General features: G+C 39.6%; 1 protein-coding gene across 2 annotated transcripts in view; it reads left to right on the top strand.

The window, feature by feature from the left end:
* LOC138021412 (cytochrome c oxidase assembly protein COX18, mitochondrial-like) overlaps positions 1 to 14,064 on the top strand; it is a 401,574-nt gene that overhangs the window by 374,554 nt on the left and 12,956 nt on the right. For both annotated transcript variants that reach the window (XM_068868278.1, XM_068868277.1), the window contains exons 2-3: positions 10,117 to 10,220; positions 11,871 to 12,064. In XM_068868278.1, coding sequence (XP_068724379.1) covers positions 10,179 to 10,220; positions 11,871 to 12,064 — 236 coding nt within the window. In that variant the 5' untranslated portion in view covers positions 10,117 to 10,178. The remainder of the gene's footprint in view (positions 1 to 10,116; positions 10,221 to 11,870; positions 12,065 to 14,064) is intronic.

Here is a 14,064-nt window from a genome sequence, read left to right as displayed (position 1 = left end):
AAAGCAACAAGCGAATAATGGCAAATGTGAGTAAAACTCCCAAACACCTCCTAATGTAAAGAGGACATATAAGTACATGCAAGCGGAGTTTAGCAGAGCGGTAAGCCAAACGAACCCAACAGATGCTCCAAATATCCATTTTTTGAGGAGACGATGCTTAAATGGACGAAACGTGGCGTGCATCCGCTCCAAAGAAATAACGGCAAGGTTTGTCAACGAAGCTACTGGAAAGAGCAAACGGACAGCAATTAACATACTGTCCCCGGCTGGCGACAGATAGTACTCCCATAGGCTGCAACTACGTCCTGAATTGAACACGCGTATGCTCAGCGAGACTCCTCCAACAAACATGTCTGCAACTGCCAGGCTGATCACCAAGTACATACTACGCTTGCGCAGATGGGGCTCTTTGAGGTAAACAATGACTGCAAGGGAATTGACCGTTAGTATGGCAATACCTACAGTACAAAGTACTGTAAGCCAAGGAATGCACTCTGATGGAGAAAACGTGAGGGTCGTTAATCGTTCTTCAATCAATGTTTCATTTTGCTTATCCAAGGAATCATTAGCCATCTTATCCATCCACCTAGAGAGAGAGCACAAGAAAGTCTCAGACTTTTTATAGGAATGTCAATTAAGTAAGCAAGAATGACCGCATCGGATACGAGAACGTGAACTAAAATTTACTTGTGCGCTATTGTAATCATTTCGCCATTTATCCAAATCGTTCAGCATGGAAAGGATGTGCCAACTTCCCTAGGAAAAAATGTTATGAACAGTTGTGGAGAGAAAATTGAAAATTTATTTTCGAAGGCTTGTGTCCTTCAGATTGTCTTTTTTTCTAAATTTAAGGTCGTTGTTGTCAAGACGTGAATGGCAGATAAACATGCAGGGCAAGCAGAGGCATTTTTTGCATATAAAAGCCATTATTTTGTGGGGTTTTGGTTGTCACCTGAAACAGTGAGCACAAATTTGAATTGGTCATTCCATTTTTTCCTGTTTGTGATACGTCCCATAATTTTAGGACGACAACTTTATTCTCCCAGTAATGATGACGTTAATCATTCATTAATAAATAAAAATGGATAAATGACGGCCCACCACGCCGAGAAGGAGCTCTCAAACAATTTTGCTATGGCGGAGAGGAATTTATTGCCCACAGGAAATAAATGGATTTACGCTGAATGCCGGTGACATGCTAAGTTAGTTATTTCCCATATGTTGCAGTTTGGGCATTCCTGTAAGCCGGGAATTTCTCTACATCTTTGACCATATGCGCAAGCTAGGCTGAGGCTGATTCAACGGTGTCAAGTTCAAACAAATGTTGAATTCGACTGTGTTAAGGTATGAATAGCCTGTGTACAGCCGCCCGCTCTCCGAAAAAAAATCGGAGAGGAGCGACGCTCCTCTCACAGGCTAGGTATGGAGAGTTCCGTAGACTTCGATGGGAACCTGGGCAAACGACCAAGTTCGCCAGAAGTTCATTTAGCTCGCGGATTTCAGTATCCGTCCTGTGTTACGTTGGCCGTGTGCTCGATTTTTCCCATGGATCCATTTTTGCTTATTAGTTTTTTCCAAGTAGTTTGCATGTTTTAAAGAATATTTCCGCATCGGCCTTTGATTCTTCATTGCATCAAATTCTCCGCGATCATCATATTTCTACATGTCAGCCTTTACCCATAAGCTGTTAAATGTTCCTTTCTCAACACTTCCTAGCTGGAAGATTTGCTCAGGAAATATTTGCTCCTGGAAAAAGTCGTTGACTGCCTCATATTTTGTGCCAAAAATAACCTTTCGAAAAGGCAAGGGGGTAATTATTGAAACGACTTAAAGAAAACCGTCCTTACCTTGATTTATCGTAGCACTGGAAATGCTGCGTTGTAAACAAATGGGAAAAGGGAAACGTGCGGGTAAAATGTGAAAGAAATGAACTGAACCAAAAAGCAGACTAGGACTCATGAGAAGTGAATGCAGCATCTGCAGCAGAAAACTTCAGGTGTGTTGCGTTTTACGTCAAAATTAGAGCTGAAGAAACGCATTGATATTTGGGCAACCTGTCAAGAGCTTTCGAAACTCGATTGCTTTGGCATAATGAAAGAAAGGAAAAAGGAAACACTATAACGACCACCTGTCACCGAAGACAGTTTATTTCAACACATCTTGTTGCATCGTTTTGTGAAATAGTTACCTACGGTGTAGAGTTAATGTAAATGATGATTCGGGAAACAGGAAAGTTCCGTAAAGGTTGCCTAAACTGAATGAGAGCGGCTTAACTGCAGAATACCCCGCCACTCGAACTATATTCCACGTATACAAAAATTTTGTTTATCAACGGAGTTGATAATGTAAATTGACCACCGTACAGAGATTCTAAAAGCTGACGTTTCGAGCGTTAGCCCTTCGTCAGAGCCCTTCGCTCTGACGAAGGGCTAACGCTCGAAACGTCAGCTTTTAGAATCTCTGTACGGTGGTCAATTTACATTATCAACTCCGTTGATAAACCAAATTTTTGTATACTACTTCCCCACCGACGCAGCACCACAGTTTCTTTAGAAACTACCCCTTCATTCATTTATATTCCACGTAGCTGGCTACGCGGTACGCGGTACGCGGTACCCAGAAATAGGAATGCACAATACTCAGGGGCACCCAATGAATCTGTTCCTCACATTATCTGTTCCCCAGAGGAATCTTGCTGGCTGGCAAAAACACAGGTGTTTTGATGAGCTGGCTGGGAAATTTATTATTGATAGAGGTTTTGCCTGGGAATTACTGACTTTTTTTTGCATTTCAACCCGAGCTGGCTGTAGAAACTCTGAAGACTGAGGACGACTAAAAAAAAAAAAAAAAAAAAAAAAGAACCCCTTCCCTCTCTCAGAGAGTAGTCACAAACATACGACGGCTGGTCAGAGTGATTGCGCTTGCGGAAAAAACCTGTTTTGTCCCGGTTTTGTCGCTTTTGTTCGGTCGTTTTGGATTGTGGGATTTGAAAGCGCGCGGAATTCCTGGCTGGGAAATAAATTTGATCAGCTGGCTGGGAAACCAACCAATTTTATCTAGCTGGCTGGGAAATTTCTTGTGTGTCTTGCTGGGAAAAAGGAACAGATAATGTTTTCCCAGCAACACTGAAAAACACCTGGAAATGCCTTAATAACATTTATTTTCATTAACTAGGGTATAATAATACATTTTACAACAAATTGGTCGTTGGGTGCCCCTGAATACTGTAGAATACCCCGCCACATGGACTAATTTCCAAATGAACTAAATTTCAAAATGGCGCAGCGATGTTATATGTGCTGGCTACGCGGTACGCCGTGACATTCCTCGTTCTTAAAGCGTCAAAGCCTAAGTAATTCCACAGACAAGAGACTGTGGAACTGTGGACTCGGAAGAACGTTATATAAACAAATGATTTCAAAATGGCGCAGCAATGTTATTTGTGCTGTCTACAAGGTACGCGGCACGCTGTGATAGCACTCGTTTACTGATTAAGTCTAAGCGCTCGTTTCAGTATTAGGCGTATAAGCACTCTTTTAAAATTTTAGCTTTCATTTTACGGTTCGGTTAACTGGACTTTTTAACGAGATCCTGTGAAGAATATAGCACTCGTTTCCTGATTAATTATAAGCGTTCGTTTCAGAAATTAGGCCTAAGAACTCTTTACAAATTAGGGTTAGGGTTAGGGTTAAACTTCGCTTTTTAACACGATCGTGTGATGAATATAGCACTCGTTTACTGATTAAGCCTAAGCACTCGTTTAAAATTTTAGCTTTCATTTTACGGTTCGGTTAGCTACTCTTTTTACGTAGACCGTGTGAAGAATATAGCACTCGTTTGAAATTTTAGCTTTCATTTTACGGTTCAGTTAGGGTTAGGGTACACTAGAATTAAAATTTTCCACGTACCGCGTACCCCGTAGCCAGCTACTTAAGATACTTTGCCATCTTGACTTTAACTCTTTCCACGTACCGCGTAGCCAGCTTGTAAAGATACTTCGCCATCTTGACTTTAATTCTTTCCGCGTACCGCGTACCGCGTAGCCAGCTTGTAAAGATACTTCGCCATCTTGACTTTAATTCTTTCCGCGTACCGCGTACCGCGTAGCCAGCTTGTAAAGATACTTCGCCATCTTGACTTTAATTCTTTCCGCGTACCGCGTAGCCAGCTTGTAAAGATACTTCACCATCTTGACTTTAATTCTTTCCGCGTACCGCGTACCGCGTAGTCAGCTTGTTAAGATACTTCGCCATCTTGACTTTAATTCTTTCCGCGTACCGCGTAGCCAGCTTCTTAAGATACTTGATATGGCGGGGTATTCTGCAGTTACTCCATGAGAGCAACTGAAGTAAATTGACAATAGTTTTAGTTATTTAGGGCGTACTAGTAGTGACTCTAGTAAAATAATAAACGACAAAAAGAATTTCTTGGGCTAAGCTTATTTACTAGCGACCGGAAACTGGTTAAAACTGCGGTTATATAACAATTTTAACCACTTTTCAGGCAAGAAAGTAGTTTTTTGTTCCTTATCGTTTCGGTTTTTTTGTCCTCAATGCATGCAATTATTAATCCATATTGAAATAGGTTGGAAGTCGTATCAGTTGCAGCAGTCACATTTTCTGCTGTTTTGAACAATCAAGACCATGTAGGAAAAGCTTTAATTAAAAGTTACGTAATCGAGTCATAAAGGCGAACAAGAAAGTCGATCCTCCAATTGTTCTTATCCTTTTTGCACTGTATCCTGGCGACAAAAGAAATGGAAACTTTATCGTGTACTCCATGAACAAACAGAATAAGTTATTTTGCTGCAAAATTTATTGAGCCATTGAATTTTTGAAAACAATAATGCTTGTTGTCTTGGTGAAAATTAAAACTAGAATCGCGAAATCCACATTTCCAACATCATTGAGAGAAAATTAACGATAGTAAAATAACATGACGTTTCGACGACTTCATGTCATCATTGTCAAATGAATAAATTAGAAATAACAGAAAGGCATATTTATAGATTTAGAAAGTGAGAAAATAAATTGGCATGAAAGCATTCGGGTAAAAAGTTTTGCGCGAATGGAATCCGTTTGCGTGTTCAGTTTCGGTCCTTTGTTCTTAATCCACAGCATTTCATAGATCAAACAATCGAGTTTGCTACGACATTTCTTTAGGACTTTAAAGTTCTTAATTAAGTTTGTAAACGGATTCCATTCGGTCCATTCCATTCGGTCCGCAAACGGATTCCATTCGCGCAAAACTCTTTACCTGAATGCTTTCATGCTAATTTATTTTCTCACTTTCTAAATCTATAAGTATGCCTTTCTGTTATTTCTAATTTATTCATTTGACAATGATGACATGAAGTCGTCGAAACGTCTTGGAAACATGGTGTAATATTTACCAGTTCTAGAACACTGTTTCGGGGATCGAGTTGATGAGCGGCAGTTGCACGAAAAATGTTTTTCCATTTTTCATTTCTCAGTGTTTTGAATAAAGTTATACTGTTAAAATTTCCACCTGTGTTTTACGGAGTCTCTCAAGATTTTCACCAAGTAGATCATCTTTTTTTGCCAAACTGGCGCAATATTAAGAGAGTATACTAGAATGAGGGTCCCCAATAGGGTTCTTCAATGACGCCATCCCGACCAAAATTTCCCTTTATCATGGTCATGGCGTCACAGCATGATGTCCAAACCTCGTCGTCAATTACAACAACAGTTGATTTAGAATACACCTTGTTAGTTTTTTCTACCAACTTCATGATTCAATTGACCTTAATTGCAGCTTCGCGCAAAATCACAGTTTTGAAACCGAAATGATGCGTGATTGTCCATTATTAGTAGTAATTAAATATGTTCATATTTTCCACTTTGTTATACTCGGTTGTAAGTTTAGCAGTGTACCGGGGTGACAGGCCTACACGACTCCATAGCGCGTGTTTTAGCCTTTCAGTTTTGTAATTTGGCTGTCACGAGTATATATTGGATTGACCGCCCTCTTTTAGTAATATATGAGTGGCGGGTTTTTTAGATTTCTTTGAGCAATGGTTGTCGCTCTATTGTCGCTCTTTCATGAGGATTTGTTTAAGTTCGTCGCTGCTGGGTGGTATTGTGTAACGAAAGGCAAGATTCGTTTGCTCTCCTGTGGTTTTTGAAGGAGTGCAAATTTCCTGTTTTTAAATTGTGCTTCTAATACGTTGCTTTGAACAAGATTTTTGGGATAAACTCTTTCACGTAGGCGTGATTTAAAATTTTGGATGAGCTTTAAGAATTCTCAGAGCTTCGCCTTTGACGAACCCTTGTTTGACACCTGGTGAGTGGCACGAGGAGAAGTGCACGTGTTGAAATGTTTCGGTCGGTTTGAAATGCGTGCGCACATCAAGGACTGAATTGCTCTTGAACCTTTCGCTTTTGTAAATGCCAGTGTTTGTATCCAGAAACGTCATTTATCGTGGGCTGGTGTTTATTTGCTTGTTCAATGAACTGCATTATCTCCTCTCTGTTTGTACTTCTTTTGTCTTTTCTTCTTTCATTTTTACTTCTTTCTTATTTCCGCTCTTTTCCTTCTCATAAAAATGAGCCACACAATTTATAATATCAAGTACGTCGCGAACAGCGATGTCGGTGCTGTCCGACATTTTCAAAAACCAGAGTATAATTTTGGCCGATGCGCTACAGCATAAACGACGACTTCGTTCCCAGGGTCACTCTTCTCTGCCTCCTTTGTCGTTGGGGAACGACATGCTCATCAAAAGGGCAATACGAGAATCAACCGAAAATTGAAAACGATAGGCAATTACAAATATGTAGATACCTCCGCCAGGTCACCAATATTTTCATACCCGACTCAACTAACTGCTACTAAGCAACCATAAATTAGTCATTTTGCCTATAAACAACAGTGTAGATACAGGGACCCATAGATGTAGAATGAGGAATCAAATCGTAACGGCCTACTATACATATCAGAAAAATCATGCCCCTAATCCCTCTCGCTTGGCGCCAATTCTCTTGTCCGTGCAGGCAAAATATATAACTATTTCTGTCAGTTACGTTTCGCTTTATTGTCAGAAATACTATATAGAGACAGGAAGCTATTCGAGACCGTTAAAGAAAGCTGAAGAAGGGATTTGCCCAATTTGTAAAATAGAAATGGAGGATGAATACCTCTTTTTAACTGTATGGTCTGCTTACTTGGAAAAATAAAGGTTTTTATTCGATTAGTTGGAAATTAAAAAGAGTATAGAATGTCACCAAGTGAAATTTTCATCTTTCTTATACATCTCTCGAACAGAAATGTTCAAATCCAAAAGTAAACAGTGCTTTAGAGTGCGTTAGCTCTGAAGTAATAAACAAGAAAGAAGGCAAATCGATTGAATATTTATATCTATATTTAATCATCCGCATTTTATGTGTTACCCACGAATACAAACTTGCCTCTCCCATACAAGCCCCATGAGTCAACCTTTGCGCGTATCTTTCTAGTTTTAGAACACGACGAGTTCTTCTGCTCTGCACGCACTGTTTAGATTGGCCAATCAGAATAAAGGTCAAAAATAACACAAACATTGCCTGCAAATAGACCATTCGAATTCTCATGGCTGGACTCAGCCGGTCAACACTAATGGCCATCCGTCAAACTGACATTGGACATTTCCTGACAATTACAAGACGCAATATCCCATCTTAATACGAAAAGCTTATCGCTGTAAAAATAATGAAAACAAGCAGAATTAGAGCTTTAGTTCAACAAGAAATAGCGTTTCTAAGCAAAGCCGCGCTGATCTAATATCCACGTTGAAGACGGTTAGCTTTTACTTGTTGGGTACTACTATATCAATACTCTAAAAAATTCGATTTTCCAGGAGCTTGTCTCGTTAGGCTAGTGGATATTGGAATATTCAAGGAGAACCCATCGATCCGGGTTCAACTCTTTGGCTCGCCTAATCCGAATGTTCTCTGCACATTGACATGTTTGTTTCTTTGAAGTAAAGTTGAAGTCTGAAGTAGATTGTACGTCGTGTAAGTTGAATAAAAAGGGAAATGTCAGTTTGAGGGATGGCAATGAGTGTTGACCAGGACTGGATCTATCATGGAATGGTGGCTAATGCGAGCAAGTTTTTTCACACACAAATTAATTTGTCCATATTAGCCTCCATTTCATGCTAGATCCAGTCCAGCCGTGAGAATTCGAAAATGGTCTATTCACTACTTGCACAAATCCCATAATACACCTCTTTTACCCCCAAAAAATCTGCATAGGCTTTTTTTTCGACTTCTCTTGGGACATCTTCATGTCCCAGGAAAAATTGCAAACAGTGGTTATGCAAATGTTTTGGGGGTAATAGAGGTGTATTATGGGATTGTGCAAGTAGTGAATTGTGCAAATTGGTGTAATTTGATGTAAATGTCATTCTCCCGCTGAAGGGTTCGTTCTAAAAATAGAAAGATACCCGCAAAGGTTGACTCGAGGATATACTGCATAGGGAGCCTTCTACTCATGGGGTCCTGGAGCCCGTTTCTCAAAAGTCCCGAAAACGTTTCGGGCCCGAAAGGCCATTTGTGAACCTGCCAACCGCTTGTTCAGGAAAGCCGATCTTTTGACATGTTTTCAAGGTAACAAAAAGCAAACTAACTGTGAAGTTTGACGACTTAAATCCCCTCCGTTCTTGAGATACAGAGGGAATTGTTACACTCGAAAATGGGCCTTTACGTCTCAGAACTTTCGAGAAACGCGCCCCTGGTGTTGTTAGGAGCCCACGAGTAGGAGCTTGCCTCTTCCATACAAGCCCTTTGAGCCAACCTTTGCGCGTATCTTTCTATTTTTAGAACGCCACGTGTTCTTCGGCCCTGCACGCACTGTTTCAGAATAGCAAATCAAAATATAGTTACTGTAAAATGAAGACAAAAATCGCAAAAACAATGTATGTAAATTGTCCAAACTGATGTAAGTGTGAGTCTCCTGCTAAGGGTTAGTTCGCAATATAGAAAGATACGCACAAAGGTTGACTCAAGGACATCGTGCATAGAGAGACTCCAAAAGGCGAGTACTAGGGATCTTTCAAAACATCACAAATGGGTACATGTACAAATGCACGAGCAAGTTAATGCGATGTTTTATTCATGAATTGTTACTATTATTTTATTCCTTCACTTCTAAACTAAAGTTTTCCGTGATTTCAGTGTTCCATTGCAAATTCCGTATTGCACTCTGTTTAACAAATTGATGTCAGTTTTTCATGCGTCTGTCCTGTTATTGTTCATGAATTTCGTCATAGCATTGTCAAAGTAGCTGTGGATCCACGAGGCGATAGCCGAGTGTATGCGCAGACTACTTTTGACAATGTCATAACGAAATTCATTGTGAATAACAGCAATAACAAGACAGACGCATGAAAAACTGACATCAATAGACCATATTTGTATTCTCAGTTTTGGACTGGGACTAGCTTGCAATGGAGGCTACTGCGGGGGAATATATTAAGGGAAGTGGTCAAAACTACCACACTCGAACAGTGCACCTGCACCCCCCTTGCTTAACGTCAAAAGATGGTGTCTATATTGCATAGCCACCCCTCTATTCAGCAGTAAAAAATTACAGTGAGATTCAAACCTCACTTTTCTTGTTTGTCTAGTAATGCCGACTCCTGCTAGCTGAATATTCCTGTGTCAACTCAAATTTAAAAGCCAGTAAAATGTTGTCGGTAATGTTCATGTAAAAGTTCGAAGATAGGTGGTGTCTTTGAGAATCCCCCTACCCCAAAGGTGGGTCCTGTTCGAGTAGAGTAGTTTTGACCATTTCCCGAAAAAGTACTTTCATTTGAAAAGATTTCTCCGCATTAGCCTCGATTGCAAGCTGGTTCCAGTCCAATACTGAGAATACGAATATGGTCTATTTGTTTTTTTACAAAAAGGCAGAGGGGTCAAAATTAAGTCTGACCAATAGTCTGACGGCTTATTGACAATAAAAATTAGCCAATGAGTGCGCGAGAATTTTGCAGCCTAGTTACACATTCGTCATTGACCAATCAGAAGCGCGATATTCTGTTGAGTAGCCACCAAGGGCCTCCAGGACATTATTGTAATCCTTACATCAAGTACTATTTTCTGTGGGGTCGGGAAGATGGCTGCCTACAGGTACCGTGTTTACGAAGATAAAGATCGTTCCAACCAAATGATAACTTAGGTATGGTGCTAGTGCGACTACCGTTAAGGCGGTTAAGCTACTCGGTGAGTTGAATTTCCTACGCCATTTTATCTTTCTGGGAGATTTCGGAATGAATGGGTTTTTTTCAGTTTTAAGAAAATACATATGCAGCGTCGGTGGCAGAGTGAAACAGGAAAATTTGGTTTTATCAGACAAGTTGATAGTGGTCGAATTGCGACCGTGAAAAGATAGAATGGCCGACGTTTTAAGCGTTAGCGCTTTTTTCAAGAGGAGTCATGTACACGAGGGATCACCCAGACGTGCGTGCCAGCACTTGGCCCTTCGGGGGTGGAATGGGGGGATGTTAAGCTGTGGTAATAAGTTCAAAGATAAAGTAAAGAGATGGTGTCAATGCACAAAACACGCTCCGAATAAAACTCAATCGTTTCTTCTCTAAATTAAAACAGTCTTTCAAAAACTAACTACAAATTGCTCTAAAGGGATTTTCCTGCACATCATGCATGTCTTGCAGTTGTGCTAAGCAAACGTGTATTCCACACACTAAAGCAAGGACTGTTGTTGTTTCTGCTTCATAATACTGCTTCGTTTCAGTCTAATCTCATGCCAGGTCAAATTTTTTTTGCTTTTTAATCTTGGAATACATGTAGACAATTAATGTCAAAATTATCTCAAGTGGAGTGTTTTCACGTGACATCACGGTGGCCATGCTGGTGTCCCCAACTAATCCTCCGGAAATTGAGCTCTATTATAATGCAAACGTTTTCTTTTGTTTCGGTGGAAAAAAAGGGTTACTGATCATGTGAGTGAAAACACTCTTGTAAGGGATAAACTGCTCTGCATTTTAATACCCTAAGCTAAGAATAATCCTAACCTTTATCCCTGCCTTATCGTTGGAAATAGGCAGCAAATGCTTAGACTTAATGGGACACTGTGTTGGATGTCAAAATTGGGTGCGCATCTAATTACATTACTTTTTGCACATGGTCAGCTGAATTATTTCCATAGTTTCATGTACTAGTACAGTATAGAGAGATCATCCTGGGAGTTGGTAGGAAAGTGATGTTTGGTAACATCTATAAACATAGAAGTATCAGAAGAGGAATGACAGTTGAGATCATTAAAAAGATGAAGAGTACAATTGTAACAGGGCCAAACTTAGACCCCTGAAAAGCACCACACAAAACTGTTTCCCGGGTACTACAGGTGCCGTTAACATTCAACCATTAACGGGAAAAGGACCATAACATGGTTGGTAAACCAGCTATAAAGAAGAGAGTAACCGAAACACCATGCACCATGCTGGGAGTTACAAAAGCAGATGGACAATGGCATATGGCTAGGGCCAAACATACACTATACTGTACATGTACAGTAGGTCGAGAGAAATGACTGCACATCATTTTCAGGTCGGCTTTCAACAGAAAAGCCAATGTCAAAAAACGAGGTTCAAGTAATTTGATTGGTGCACACTAAACCACAATGGAAACTGTGCTGAAGATGTCCAGAATAAAAGCAATGCTCTTTCGGGTGAAGTTATCCATCTTAGAATACTGATAGTGCAGGATGAAGAGAAATACTACAGTACATGTTACTAGTTAAAGGATGTTTTATTTGATTTGTTCTGTAATTAGCTGAGCAGTTGTCCTTTGCTATGTTTTTGAAAGCTTAAAACTTTAAGAAAGTGTTACTACATGTATTTTTCTCCCTGGTAGGTTTGGACTTGTCCATCATCATTCCGTGGTTATAGCTGGCCAAGCATTGTGCCAATATCTTGTAAATTCCAAAGCAAGAGACACAGCAGTAATGGACACTGGTCTCCTTATTACTTCATTTCTCCAGACTTGCTGCCAATACATGCACTTCAAACATTATTGGAGACTGTTCATTCATGGACTCATCTTCCATGGTTTGTACCTACAGCTGTACTGTACGTGTAACTTAAAGTGGGCTTCCACAAATCTTTGGAATGGGGAGCAATGCCAGTGCGAAAGACTGCTGTTGGTTATAGAGCAATTATTCATAAATGGCAGCCAATACATTATTCCTTTGTCCTTATGCTAACAACACCAACTAGCCTTGTTTGCATGGACAAAACACAAAAGACACATTGCTTTAGAGCGAGGCTTGTTGGTCTCATTACTACATGTACTAAGACAAAAGAATAATTTATTGGCGGCCATTTATGAATATGTTCTATTGGCCATCGTTGACTTCATAATGATATCCACTTTTCTTTAATCAATGGCATGAAGAAGCAGTCTTAACCCTTTCAGCCCCATGGGATTCCCCATTGACCAGTAAAATCTTCTGGCGTTAGACAGAGTAAAATCTATAAGTGGCACTATTGGGAGTGAAAGGGTTATTAATACATGTTAGTTTAATCCTTTTTTAAAAAATGAATCTTTGAAATGCCGAGTGTGAGCTTCTGTATATGTAGTATTTAAAAAATACATCAATAATTCATGAAATTGACATCTTTTCAAGACCCTGATAAAACGTCACATGCGTGAGCTTTAAAGCAGGTAAAGCACTCCTCGTTCGAATTCTTTATATGACAAATAGTAATGAGGCTTGGCTTGTTTTTCTTGTAATGTACGTGCTAATGTTCGCCTCTCCCCTTTTGAACCTTGGTTCGGACTCCCGAGGGACACACTTAAATTTGTGGAATGTTTTTGAAGGTGTTCAAAAAACTCGAAGCACATTGTTTTAACAGGTCTAAAAACACTGGGCTAATTGCCTTATGTTTTTAAACCCAACAAAACACTGCTGCTTGTTCTTTAAATATTACACCACAGCTGAATACAGAAAATAAAGTAACAGGCTTCACTCATAAACACTGTAATTGACATTTTTTTGGAATAGTTTCTGGAAAAGAAAAAAAGAGTCCCTTATTATTTTGGCAAACTTAAGACAGCCAGGTTTTGAGCCAAAAAAAATCATTCGACTCCATAAAGAGTCGCTTGACTGCTTATGCATAATTATGTTGTAGTTCAATTTTGACCTCTGGTTTAATTTTTTAAAACCAGTTCAAAATGTTTGAACCAGTTTAAATTTTTGAAACTGGTTTATTTTTATCAACTGGCTAAAAACGGGATTTTCCTTTTTTGGGGGTGTAGTTAAAAACAGGGGCTTGGTTTTTTGGGGGTCTCGAAAAGAACAAGACATTCTTTTCCTCCAATGTACTTCTCCTACCCCTCCCTGATCTTTCCCATTACTTCTATCCTTACCCACTCTTCCTTCACAGATCTATCCCCCGGCTTACCTTCCAGGTAGCCCCCTCCTTGAATAACCCTAGCTCACTCCCTCTACAACACTTCTCACAGACATTTGACGCTTCTCAAGACTTTAAATTTCTTTTTACTCACCCGCACTTGAACTCTTTAACTCTGGATCTTGACCTCATAAGCAACTCAATACCATACAAATTCTCCGTTGATAATAACTTATAATTAAATATTATTTTTATTATTCATCCCAGGCCACTCTTGATGCAAACTTTGATTTATTCACATTTGGACACCAGAGCCACATGTGGTGAAAAGTAGTTTCAAACTGGGAACTGTTTCAAATCTTGTCCTACGTACTGTATGCAGTTGAATTTTCAAATGGCTTCAAGAAATTATTCCATGGCTAGAAAATGCCCACTAATCAATGGCAACTCCAACATTCCTCTCTTTGATATAGAGATCGACTGAATGGTAGAAGGTCACCATTGTACCCGAACAGTACTCGCTTTTAGGAAAAATAACTGATAAAATAATTATTATTGAAAAACCGTGACAAAGTTTGGAAAAATCAATCACTCATACACATGTATACTTATTTCTCCTATAAGATTAGATCTGAGTAATTTCCTTTCAACTGAAGATAAATTGAAGTTTATTAATATCGTAACACTACAAAAAT

This window comes from Montipora capricornis, chromosome 10 (genome assembly GCF_036669925.1).
Source record: "Montipora capricornis isolate CH-2021 chromosome 10, ASM3666992v2, whole genome shotgun sequence".
Classification (NCBI taxonomy): domain Eukaryota; kingdom Metazoa; phylum Cnidaria; class Anthozoa; order Scleractinia; family Acroporidae; genus Montipora; species Montipora capricornis.
This window is presented reverse-complemented; position numbering and strand designations above follow the sequence as displayed.